The 12,733-nt window shown below is 33.9% G+C and overlaps 1 protein-coding gene across 3 annotated transcripts in view; it reads right to left on the reverse strand.

The window, feature by feature from the left end:
- Positions 1-12,733, reverse strand: part of LOC132561085 (protein FAM13A-like) — a 54,678-nt gene that overhangs the window by 14,185 nt on the left and 27,760 nt on the right. For 2 of the 3 annotated variants that reach the window (XM_060225812.1, XM_060225810.1), the window contains exons 10-19: positions 9,561-9,712; positions 8,631-8,684; positions 8,024-8,136; positions 7,422-7,497; positions 6,891-7,047; positions 6,402-6,466; positions 6,097-6,163; positions 4,905-5,268; positions 4,506-4,638; positions 143-205 (exon numbers count right to left, since the gene is read on the reverse strand). In XM_060225812.1, the coding sequence (XP_060081795.1) occupies positions 143-205; positions 4,506-4,638; positions 4,905-5,268; positions 6,097-6,163; positions 6,402-6,466; positions 6,891-7,047; positions 7,422-7,497; positions 8,024-8,136; positions 8,631-8,684; positions 9,561-9,712 (1,244 nt within the window). The remainder of the gene's footprint in view (positions 1-142; positions 206-4,505; positions 4,639-4,904; positions 5,269-6,096; positions 6,164-6,401; positions 6,467-6,890; positions 7,048-7,421; positions 7,498-8,023; positions 8,137-8,630; positions 8,685-9,560; positions 9,713-12,733) is intronic. The other variant, XM_060225811.1, reaches the window with a different exon arrangement.

Here is a 12,733-nt window from a genome sequence, read left to right on the forward strand (position 1 = left end):
TTGTCCCAACTTTGATAAAAATTGGCTAATATTCACACTTCATGTCATCTGGCAGGTGCTCTGTAAGAGCAATTCATAACAGCCTTAGATAGAGACTGAAGACAGGGTGGTTTACTGGTGGTCATCAGTGAAGGGGTTTTACCTGTGTTTCTTGTATTGATCCTGTCCAACTGGGGGTGACGGTGGAATGTCAGTATTGGCAATGCTATCCAAAACAAAACAGTTAGTTTTAAATAAATCATTCAATGGTTCATTTCAATGGAATCAACATGAGCACTAGATCTCCAGACCTATTTCATAAATACAGGCTTCTTAAGACGGCCACATATGAGAAACAATAATCAGATTAGGTAACTGTAAACAGACTTATTAGGGATCAATCCAATTTTAGTGTATTATCTATTTTGAACAAATTAGTGTTTTGACAAATTCATGCATTTACAACTGCTAAATTAACAGCATACAAAAACTGCATGTAACACTTTACTCAATCTCCAATTACATTTAGAAACATATCAGATTGTACATTAGCACCCACTTCCAGATGCACTTGTATACATAAGGTCTAACCTAGCTGATCAAAACTGCAAATACAGACCTGTGGGCAAATTACAATGGAAAACATTCCCCCTTTCCCCACGATTCTATTTTTGCAGGTATTATACAATGAAAGTTACCAAAGTATCATAGTTCTATTATGAAGTTACACTGTCTTTGTTAAGGCACCTTTCCATAAGGCCAAACAAAATATTGGTGTTTTCCATTTTCATTGTTTGTAAGACTAAGCATAGGTATGGAGGAATAATTTGCTTCCCTGGATACATTTATCTAGGTTATAGAGATACCATTTCAGACTCCAAAAAATGCTTGTTTAAAATTTGTGAAAAAAAGCAGACAGGTTCATAATACTCGTTAGAGAAAAAACACCAGCATACATTTGTTGGCCCAAACATGCTTGACACAAGCTATGTTATGTAAGTAATTTCTTTCCATTTATATTAACAGAAAGGAGCATCATAAAAAATCTTGAAGAAGCCTGATGTTAAACCTCAGCATTGTAAATTTCTTCATGGCTAACTTGTATAACAGTTAACGTAAAAAAGAAGTACCAATAATAACAAAAAGGGGGACAACTAAAACAGTACAAATACCTAGTGAATATTGTGTGGCAGGTAATGTCTGGATATCAAGATAAAAACTAGGTAATTTAAACCATAATAGCAAAAATACTATTCTACCTCGGAAAGGTGCAAAGGCAATGTACCAATGGGGCTCCTAAAGCCTACTTGTAGTGTAAAAAAGCAGCTGATGTACCTAGCAGTGTTGATAAGTGTTGGTGATAATATTATCTACAAGCAAGAATGAAGCACGGAAAATCATATTTCTGAGGATTAGCCCTAGTACAGGTAAAACCGGTTTACACCTCATAATAAAGAAATACCACTTATCCCATGCCTGTTGGGAGTTATTACTCTTCTTGATTGTCAGGAGGAGAAAAATATTTAAATATAAAATTCTATCACAAATAAAATCATCCATATCTGATATAACTCAAGGACAATTAATTATACAGACAGTGTATATAACAAAGGAGATTTGGGCTTATGTACATGAACGCCAGGTGTTTCTTATGGTTTTAGAGAACTGTACCATGAAATGACCCCAACAGTCCCTGTATCAGCTTAATATTTCTAATATGCAGATATGTATTTCCATTAAAAAAAAAATCATTAAAAATTGAAATGATAAATAATAAACAAAACACATAATAATGAAAATATCAAATGAGAACTATTTCTATGATTACCACCTCTGTCAGTTTGCATTATGCAGTGGAGAATGTTTATATTCTTTGACAAGATGTGTCACTATTGTTAAATTACAATGCATCAATCAAGGACAGTAAATATGAAAAAAGAATACTTCTGGATTGACGAAATAATCGAGGGGAAAATTTTATTTTGTTTAAGATAGATTTATACTGAGTCAGGTATATAGTATTACAAATACAGTTACCCTTGTTACTGACTCTATAACCTTTAATGATACTCTGATAATGATACTGTCTCATCGTCTATTTGAAACATGCAAATATTTGTCAAACTTTTGATTTTTTCTTTAACAAAATCTCACTCGAACAAACGTTGGAATTACAAAGTTATTAAGTGAATATATGTGACATTTTCAAATACTGTTATTTATTTTGTTGCTCTGATCACAGAAAGACTGAAACAATAGACTATTCATTGATGATAGTTTTTAGGCTGGCAAACTCAATGTTTTTGTTACTTATGTGTCTGTAAACTTAAGAAGTAATAAAAACTGTTTTTCAATAAAAAAATGTAAATATTAGGATTAACTTTCTATTTTGTGGAGATTATCGAGATATAACTACAGTTATTAAATTTACTCAAGTTCAATTGTATTTGTCTCTCAATGACCTTGACAAAATAGAAAGTTCATTCTTAACTAAACAGGTAAATCAGAATTGTAGAAAAAAAAGTAGAAAAGAAAAACAATGGAAATTGATAAAAATCATCTGAATGATTGAACAATTAAAATCAGAAGTTAAAACTTGAAATAAAACTCAACAGCTACAGTACGAAAAAGAGAAAGCAATGCTACATTCTGGCTGTACATTCTGTATATGGAAGAACATAAAATCATGTCCCCTTCACCTGGATCCTTGGTTTGTAAGTATCATAAGTTTTGCATATCAATTAGAAAGTGGCTGTTAATTTCCCAGAATATTTTAACATGTAACAATAGAGAACAAAGTTTGTAAATGAACAATAACTGGAAACAATACTATACATACAAACATTTTAGGTAGTAGAGGCCAATTACAAGAAACAATATCATAAAATTGATATAAGTGTGAATATCATGTATACAAACTACATAGTAATGTGTAGTTCAATTCCATATTGAATACTCAGGCAATCCAAAACTAGGATATAACTCATACAGGAACGAGTGCAGAAGAGAATGGCAATTGTAAGATAAGTTTTCAAATTAGGATTTGAAATGTATCTCGAAGTTTAAAATCCATATACTAGTAATCATTCAAAAAGTATCTTTGATCAATATAAGTGATTTCCATTTAATCTTGTTTATAAATACATAAGTGAGATCTAGCGTTATGGTATCAAATCTTGAATATATGTCAGATAGTATTGCCAATCTTTCATTGTGTACATTGTAAAATACATGATATCATCAAACAGGAGTTACTGGCCTTTAGTCAATCAATCTGTAGATGTTCACCACTCCCAAACCAGATATATGTTATGTTACTACATTATACAAGGATGCAGGGTATAACTAACATGTACTAAGGATGGCTAGGAACACAACCAGTACAGCATGTCACAATGTTAGAAGAAAAGTGCTAGAAAATTGGTGCAATAAAAATTAATGAGTTTCACCTCATGGACAGACCAGTCTGACAAGCACTCGGAGAAAGCTGGGCTTCCAGGTCAGCAAAATGATTGTCAGGCACACTAGATTGTGGATACAACATAAATCTAGGTCAAATCTGGTCAAACAGCTTTCACACCATTGACACCGTCACATGTATCAATTGTTGAAAACCAGAAACTTTCTAACCTCTACATACCACTATCAAAAGCATTGATACAGAACTCAAAAACAAAATGGTTTGGCAAAATAGCATTATGCAAACACAACGACCATACTGATACTATTAACTGGAGGAAATGGATAAGTCACCTAGAAACTATACTTATCTACAAATACAGATGTTGATGGAGTTAGTACATATTACATGCTACTAGGGACACAGATTAGAAAACCTCTAACCAGTGATTTGTTTTAGTGTAAAACAGTGACCATTACTATGATTGTTATCAGTTTGCTTTTTAGATTAACAAGACCCCAAACCTGAAAGATTCATAAATTGTGATATTGTCCACGGGTACAGCTTATATCACTTAGGTGACCTATAGCACTGTTAAATATGAGGTCATTGTCATGAGGTAGGAATTTCAATAAGAATCTCTGCTTTGGCCTCATCAGCATGGCTACATTTCACAGAGCCCCTTGTTTCTTTATATCTCTCTTCCGCTCTTATTGTTTAAATCAATGTCATTACTTTATCTAGAAGTTGAGCCAACGCCGTGTCACTTGATTGATGAATAGGTCCTTCGCTTTTTCCAATATTGTTTACAAATGATTTTCAATCACTTCATCATCATTAGCGTAACATCTTGTTAATGTATAATGTTGAAACACTCAAGGATCTGGTTATATCTCATATCAATATCAAATGAAAGAAAGACCACAGTGAAGTGCTATCAAACAAACCCACCAAACAGTTAGCTAAACTTTCTGATGTAAGACGAAAAACCTGTTCTAAATCTAAAATGTAAGTTGTCAACAAAACCAACCTAAATTCCCTCACTTTAAGTAAAAAAACACAACAAAACTGTTTCAAAGAAGCACAATGCACTCCACAAGATAACAAGCAGGGAAGGAAGTCTTACTCTGATTTGCGTTTGTTAAGTTTGCCTGAGCGCGGTGAGATGACAGCTTGAGTGTCTGTAATGTCATCACCATTGATTTGTGACTCCGCACGCAAGTATGAGACTGACTGTCCCTTATGGGCAAGGATGGCATCTGAGGAATAGAGAATACATAAGTATGAATTGAACACATGATGTCATAATCACTAAAATAAACAGGACTCCTAGAGCTCTTAAAAGATGGAAAATAATGGAAGATGTATCTTATCATTCTACCAAAAGGAAAGAAACTGGTAATGATATTATATCACTATATTACAAAATTCCATTCTACTACTAAACAATATAAAAGTTTCCACATGAACTATGTCAGCTTTTTTCGATGGTGTGTCAGTATGAAAGAATGCAGAATCAGCTAACCTGAGCTATCTATATGTTGATGGAGAGTTGAGAGGTCAAGAGGAGGAATAAATGGCTTCCTGCTACTCGACGGAGACTCATTCGGAGATCTATTTGGGGAGCCACCATTGCGCCGGATTTCCGTTGCAGCTAGTTCCAGGAAAGCTACACGAGGTTTGGGAATGCCTCCATTGACCATGGCTGTATCTTGTGTAATAGACGAAGCATTTTGTGTGGAATTGTCAGGTATGGTCTCAATCACCACTTTGGCTTCAGTGTCCTGTAAGAGTTGATCAATGTCCTCGTCAAAGTCCACTTCTTCCACGCTAGCACGATGTTTTCTAGTTGGAGAGCGTCGGTTAGCTGGTCCTGCTGGCCTCTTAAACTACAAAACAGAATTTACAGTTAAACGTTTATCTAATATACAGATCTTGAAGTAAGTTTGTCAGTGAAACTGATGAAAGCTCCAAAAATAATTACTTTATTAGACACAAAATTTTTACAAAGTCAATAATTTGTAATTAAGAGGTTTCAGGCCTAAGATATTGGTATACTGCACATTTTCTTTGTATGATCAATGTATACCCAAGTTTCATTATCCTAACTTATATGCAAGCAAAGTTATTCTCTGGAGATGATATCTTTAACAAAGGGAAATAATTATATAAATGAGGGGTCAAAAGCCCTGAATTTGATACACAGCACATTGTCTTAGCATGAGCAATTCTAATAAAGGGCAGTAACCCTGTTATTTAGGGGGGTCAAGGGTCCTGGTTTGGTACATTGCTGATTCCCTTAGTGTGACCAATGTATACACCAAGTTTAATTGGAGGCAAAGTTATGCTCAGGACACAAAAGGACAGATGGAAAGATAGACTGACAAGGCGGCGACTATATATACCCTTGAAACTTTTGGGGAGTACAAAAAGAAAAGAAAAATCACTTAAAAATAAAATATCCCATTACAACCTCTACAATACAAAATCAGTCTCTTTGAAAAGGGGATGTATTCCTCATTTTAAATGATGCTGAAAGCCAATGTAAAAAAAAAAAAATCAAAGAGACTATATCACATACAAAAATACTTGATAACACAAGTTTACATGACAAAGTTGGACCAAATTTGGAAACTCAAATCCATTACAAGAATTTGAAACAATAACTTGTATACACCCAGCACCATCACAATGTTTAAAATCTGTGTGTCACTTACACTTGACAGTGTCCCTGAGTTCCTCTTGCTGACAGTTTCAAAGTCGTCATCTTTGTTCTGACTGCTCCTTGATGACAAAAACACATTCATGAAGACATCTTTAATGTAATCTTTTATCTGTATACTTTTACTACTGTATCTGGAGTGGTTACTTGTCTTATTTCTGTTTGTCTACATGTATCAGAAATATGAGACATTACAAGACAGTTCTCACTAACACATAAACACAATATTTATACCTTTAATTAATTATTATTTAGTTTATTTTGTCACAGGTAAAGCTGAATGTCTATCCTATAATGTACCTCATTGCTTTGTCATCATTTTCTTTTCCATCTCCATCATCTTCTGTACTAGAATATTTGGGTAACTGCAGATGCAAAGAAACTGCTTGTAAAAACATACCACAATAAAATACATCAAGTGTCCTGTTATTCAAATTCCAGATTTCATTAGGTTTTTGAAGGATCTTTACATTCCCAATTTAACTGCTAAGCTAATCTTAGTCAAAGTGAATCCACTTCAGTTATGACAAATTCTATCCTAACAAATATTTAAGATAAATGAAATAGGATTTGTGTGTCCCCTTTTCCATGTTTTTTCTTCTTACATCTTTTAAAATTAAACACCTATGTCATATTAATTGAAAGTTACAAGAATTTTTCACATCATATGACTGTACACATATTTAATGTGATATTTACCATTAAATACTTTTTAACTATTACAGAGTGTTTCCTAGTTCATTAGAGTTGTGATCACCCTTGTGTCTCTAATAGTTTCTGACATGCTACCTGTGTAATAATGATTCCTTTCTGTTCAAAGAAGTTGAAGGCAGATGAGCTTGGCCTCTGCTTGCCAACCTTAGTTGTTTCTATGCTCTCTGATGGCATGTCTTCATATTGCTTGATCCTGTCTCGTACAGCCGGAGCAGCCTCCTCCTCCATTCTACTGTAACAGTATAAATATATTCAAATGAACAACTTCCAGAAGATCTGCATGTCTATCTATTTTCACAATTCTAAAACACAAAGATAAGCACTTAAAACTCACAGAGAAAAAGTTTCCCATGTCGTTAAAACACTTGTCATTAGTGAAACATAATGGTAGTTGTCCAGATGTATTATCACTTATGTGAAATATAAATAACTTGACTTTTTCTAGTTATTGTAGTTTAAGACAATTCAAATCCAAAAATCAAATTGAATCAAACCAGCATTTTAAAAACTTGCAGCTTTCTTGAACAATTCACTTTTAATTTAATAAATGTATTTTAAAGCCAGTGAAAGTCTAGCTAGAATGTATAAGTATATGGCTAGGCTAACCTGTTACCACTCGAGTCCTCCTGCAGGTCCATCCCTAAACCTCCTATATGGCCTGTAGATGTGTCTGTCGCTGTATCTACAACAGCAAATAACACTGTGGTAATACAAATGTCTGACATACATGGATATAAACCCATGCCAATTTAATAATAATCTAACCAATTTACAATTATAGCAGTTTTCACTTTGTTCTTTATTGATAAATGTAGTTCTGGGCATCAAGTCAAATGTAAGTAATAGGAAAATGTCATTAGATAGTAAAGGACCGACATGTAAATGGTTAGGATTTCTGACTTTATGGACAATACATGTATCTTAACAAACTTATTTGTCACAATGTCTGTCAGGTGACAGCTACCAGAAATAAAATAATCATTTTGCCTTGTATAGCCAGAAATCACTTCCTCTATATATAACATTATTATAACAGGGAAATCTATTCTCAAGTCATATCAACTTGAGAGATGACATCTGTGATACGTAGTTACATCAGAAAAGGTCTAATAGGTCTGTACTCAATGTATCAAATACAAAAAGTATCAAATACAAATCTGAATAAATGATTGTCTGGAAATTGATCTGAGCTGGAATTGTAGACTAACCTTCCTCTGTGTTTGCCTCTCTGTGAAATTCCAGACTGTCTCGCACAAAAGATCGGTCCTCGTCACCAAACAGTGTGTCTGTAATGGTCTGTGTGATCACTTTTTCTACAGTCCTGAAAGTTCAAGGTCACATACTGTCAGCACCTTTAGATCTATGACCAGTATCAAACACTCTCTTATGTATTGTTGTTAATTTACTTCTGTGGAATTATTGACAAAAGATCCTGATATTGCAAGCATCTTTGAAAATGAAATAATGACATAGTTGATAGAAAGGTCATTGTTAAAAACAAGCTGATAGAACAATCAGTGTTAAAAACAAGCAATCAGTCTCCATTAGTTTGTATTACAATCTAAGCACATGTTAGAGATTCCAATACAAATATCTTTTTACTTCCAAGTTACACAGGACTTCATACTAGTGATTCATCATTGGTATCATGTCTACATGTCTGTACTTATGAGCTCAGTCCAGTGAATAAAGAACAGATATAAATACACAACACAAAGAGAACATATGTCAGATGTCACTCATCAACATTGTGTATATTTATAAAAGGATTCACATGAAAGAGAAGTAAAGATAGAGAAAGGCTACATCACTTACTCTGAGGTCCTGGCTGATGGAATAGGGGATTCAATGATACTGTATCCACCATCGCTGTAACACAAAACTCTCATCTTCATTTCCTAACCATCAAATTATATTCTTACAGTTTATAACAATTCCTATAACCTACCAGGTATACTACCTACCTTCACAACTTACATCTAATTTCAATATAATTCCTAATTAATTTATTGTAATTATATTAACGTACAGATCCTGTTAATGACAATCAGTATAGCACACCACTACCAAGAAATCCCTACAACCTACCTTTTCATGCGAGTTAATAACATCTCATAAAGTGATGTAAATTAATTATCACATAAGTCTTCAAAATTACCTAAGTCATAACTGACGTCATAATTTCATTAAACTGGAATTCAAATGGGATGGGAACATGTCAGTATGGTTAATGACCGAAATGGACAGGAAATAATGGCATTCCTAGCACCTTAGCAATATCACATTTATATTAGTATGCCAACAATTAAAAGAAATATTGGTGTGTGGGGAAAAAAAAGATAAAATTAAAAAAAACCTATCACACCCAATTCTTTCTGTGATTATACAAATTTGTAAATCCCACAACTTTCATCATTTCCAAAAAAGTTCTATTAAATTTTTGTTTATAAAGTCAGCTAATGCCTGTAATATATGCCTTACCATGTCCACTTGTATCACCACTTATATAGAAACATAACCATAAACCATAACATCTTATACAAAAATGACAAAAACCATTTTTTAAACATTTTTTGTTTTGGTTGACTTGGATATACATAAAACCAATGTTTTTGTAGTTGTCTAGCCCAAAGATAAATGAGGATGTTATGAAGACAGATGACCCCACCATGTCTGCCAAATTAATCTTGATATGCAATTATTCTAGCAAAAAAAACATAACACAAACAAGTTGAAAAGGTTTACCTGTCCAGTATGAATGGTGAGGCCCGTCCAGCGACCAACTCGTCATCGCTGAAGCGTGGACTTACAGGTCGGAGATTTGTTGAGGAAGAGTCCTCGCTGTGGTCCCAGTCCTCATGGTCCTGGTACTGGGTACTGTCATAGTCCAGTTTCGACTGTAATTCAATGTACACTGCTATACCAATTTATACATGTACTGCCCACATAACATCACACAACTAAAGCTATCACTATTGGCTCAGCTTCAGTGTCTATATTACTGTTGTATGTTAACAAGGAACATTCACAATGCACCACTAATACAAGTCCAACTCTACCAATCACCGAATTCCAACTAACATGACTACCTATACTGGGACTGTGATGGTATAATCAAATTTACTTTATTTATGGCAAAACAGTTTATCACAATTTTGTTTTGTACAGTTGTCAGGTATTTGGCAACTGGTCAATTTGATCTGTAGACAAAAGCTTCACTAAAGTAAATGTAATTTGGCCTGCAGAGATTACAAGTCAACATTACTGCAGTTTTACACCACACATAACTGTCTGAATATTTTACAAAACAGAACAATTAACATACACTTTTATTCCTTCAAACAGAAGCTCACTTTCATAGGTGACATGTATACTGAACTATCTGTCTCTTACCTTCTATACTATACATCATGAGATGAAATCTATTTCTATGTAGATGAGAGACTAAGGTTCTAAGGTTATTCACTAGCATACAGTACATTCAACCTCAGAGTTGTACCTACTTCATTTAGGAAACAAAGGTCAACACAATCTAACAAACAGTATCCATGTGCAATGAATATTACATATTTATCTTAGATGTTTCCCATCACCACTCCTCCATCAATAGTTGAATTAGGCTTGATTGGATTAAGGTGACACTATACCAAAGAAAACATACATGTGCTAAGCAAAATGAGTTAGTAACAAATGATTGTACCACAGCCCAAATGGAGATCGCTTAATCTTAAACCAGCATGCATGTCTTATGACCAAGTTCTCACAAAACACTTTTGACATAGCCCGGAGCTGCACTTGCATTTCACATTCATTGTGGTGTCATTCCTATCATGATGATTAAGTGTTAATGGAAAATGTACATTTTTGAAAGACCTGGTAATTTTTTAGAAGTGATGCTGAAAATTTTATCTGTTATAGGTTTAATTTGATGGAAAACCTAAAATCATTCTAACATAAAAATACCTACTTCGTTTCATTCTAATTGTAATGGAGAAAGTTTTAATTTGATGGCTACACTCTATCTTATAGAAGAGCAATGTCTACATTTGGAAAACCTATATATCTCAGGTAATTTTGTACAGATTGTAGTCTGGCTTTTCCTCATGCCTTTTTCCCTGGGCTATTTATCCACGTCTCCTCGTGTTATTTTCTACATTGATTTGTATTAAATCTGAAGTAAACCTATATTGCTGGTCTATTTTTACTGGTCTCTAACCAAATCAGGTATAATACGTTAACCACTACAGAGGAGTAATGTCACAGAACTGTCAAGTCTACCTTAGTTTGATGGAGGCATCTAGTAAGTTCTAAACCAGATGAGGATCACCATAAATAGCTTAGCTAATAACAGTATAGGCATTGTACCCAAAGCTTGTACTCCGTATTGTTCATTAGCCCGCATACCTGTTGGTATCCAAGGTGAAGTGAAACTCACCAACCCAAATACAAACATGGTTATGATGACACTTAAAGTCAGCAAGGTGTGGTAATGTTTTACCTCATACTGCACTCATATATCTCCTACTTTTTATCTATAGACTAGTCTATGTTGACTTATAACATTTCTCATATTGCTTTCAGATTTATAGGACCATTTATTTTATCTCAAAAGTCATTCATAACGCCGCAATAATTTAATTTCAAAAGGGATGAGATTATGTCAATACAATCAACAACAGAAGTTACAAGTGGACAATATCACTCCTATGAAGTTGGTAATGAAAACTACATGTTTATATGAATGACTAAAAGAATTATCTTTATAGGATAACAAAACATAAGATTAAGAAAAAAAAGATAAATATCTTTTCACAATATATATTATTTTCTCACTAGCCTAATGTAATATGAAACTGTAACAAAGTAAATGATAATTTTTTCTCTGAAAGTCCTTAAATTTGAGATATGTACTTACATGTACATGGGACTGAAGTTTGATGTATGCTAAATTAATGTATAATTTCCTCAGACTTATATCACACAGACTGTATCAGATATACTTGGGCTACACTTGACCTTCATCTTTCCTGATCTACACCATTTATATCCCGAACATGCAAGTGTGTGTATAACAAGTAGACAACTTGATCTGATCTGGCACAACAACATCTTTTTTATCCAAGTGTAAACAAAAATTGATAATGAATAAAAACACTTTTGACCACCAGCGGACTGAAAGTGATATCATTGACTTTTTGGTTATATGATTAAAACCAAAACTACATGTTGTATTTTTAATTACTACTGGGTATTCAGTACACAAATGTAAATGAACTTAACTGACAGCCTTTTACAGTCCTATAATACACCATGATAACTGTTTGAATGCACCAACACAGTGTGTGGCTATTTTTCAGACCAATAAATACACATTCAAAAGATATCATTCCTATCAAGTCTGTTTACGGCTGAGGTCAGGCATGAATGGTAAAGTCTCAACTATTTGAAAACATCTGAACCCATGTATGATAATACATTTGGGTACTAGTTTGACCTGTGTGCTGATAGCTAACTGGGGTTTGACACCATGTATCACTGTAAAAAATAATTTAATAACAGATAGTTGATCTACTAGCAGCCATGATACAATTATCACTTGTTTCTGTAACTGGATGTTACATATAAAAACCAGCATAAAACAGAAGGGTCATTAAGTAGTTGTATCAAGGAATCCAAAAGTTTTATATTACAAGCATGTTTGCTGGGTTTATCCCCTGAGAACAGCCCAGGGCATTTTAAAACAGGACAACACTATTCAACTAAACAACTTACAGGATGCCATCCAGAGCAATTACTGGTAGATTGTCTTGACCAAGGACACAATCACCTCAGGTCACACCAGTATAATGCTCAGCTTCAGGGGAAACACAAATTTCCACAGGTAGGAAGCATCCAGCATTTCACAAACATATCACAAG

The sequence above is a fragment of the Ylistrum balloti genome, unplaced genomic scaffold, assembly GCF_031769215.1.
Source record: "Ylistrum balloti isolate Yb309-2 unplaced genomic scaffold, AGI_CSIRO_Ybal_v1 Utg371144, whole genome shotgun sequence".
NCBI lineage: Eukaryota > Metazoa > Mollusca > Bivalvia > Pectinida > Pectinidae > Ylistrum > Ylistrum balloti.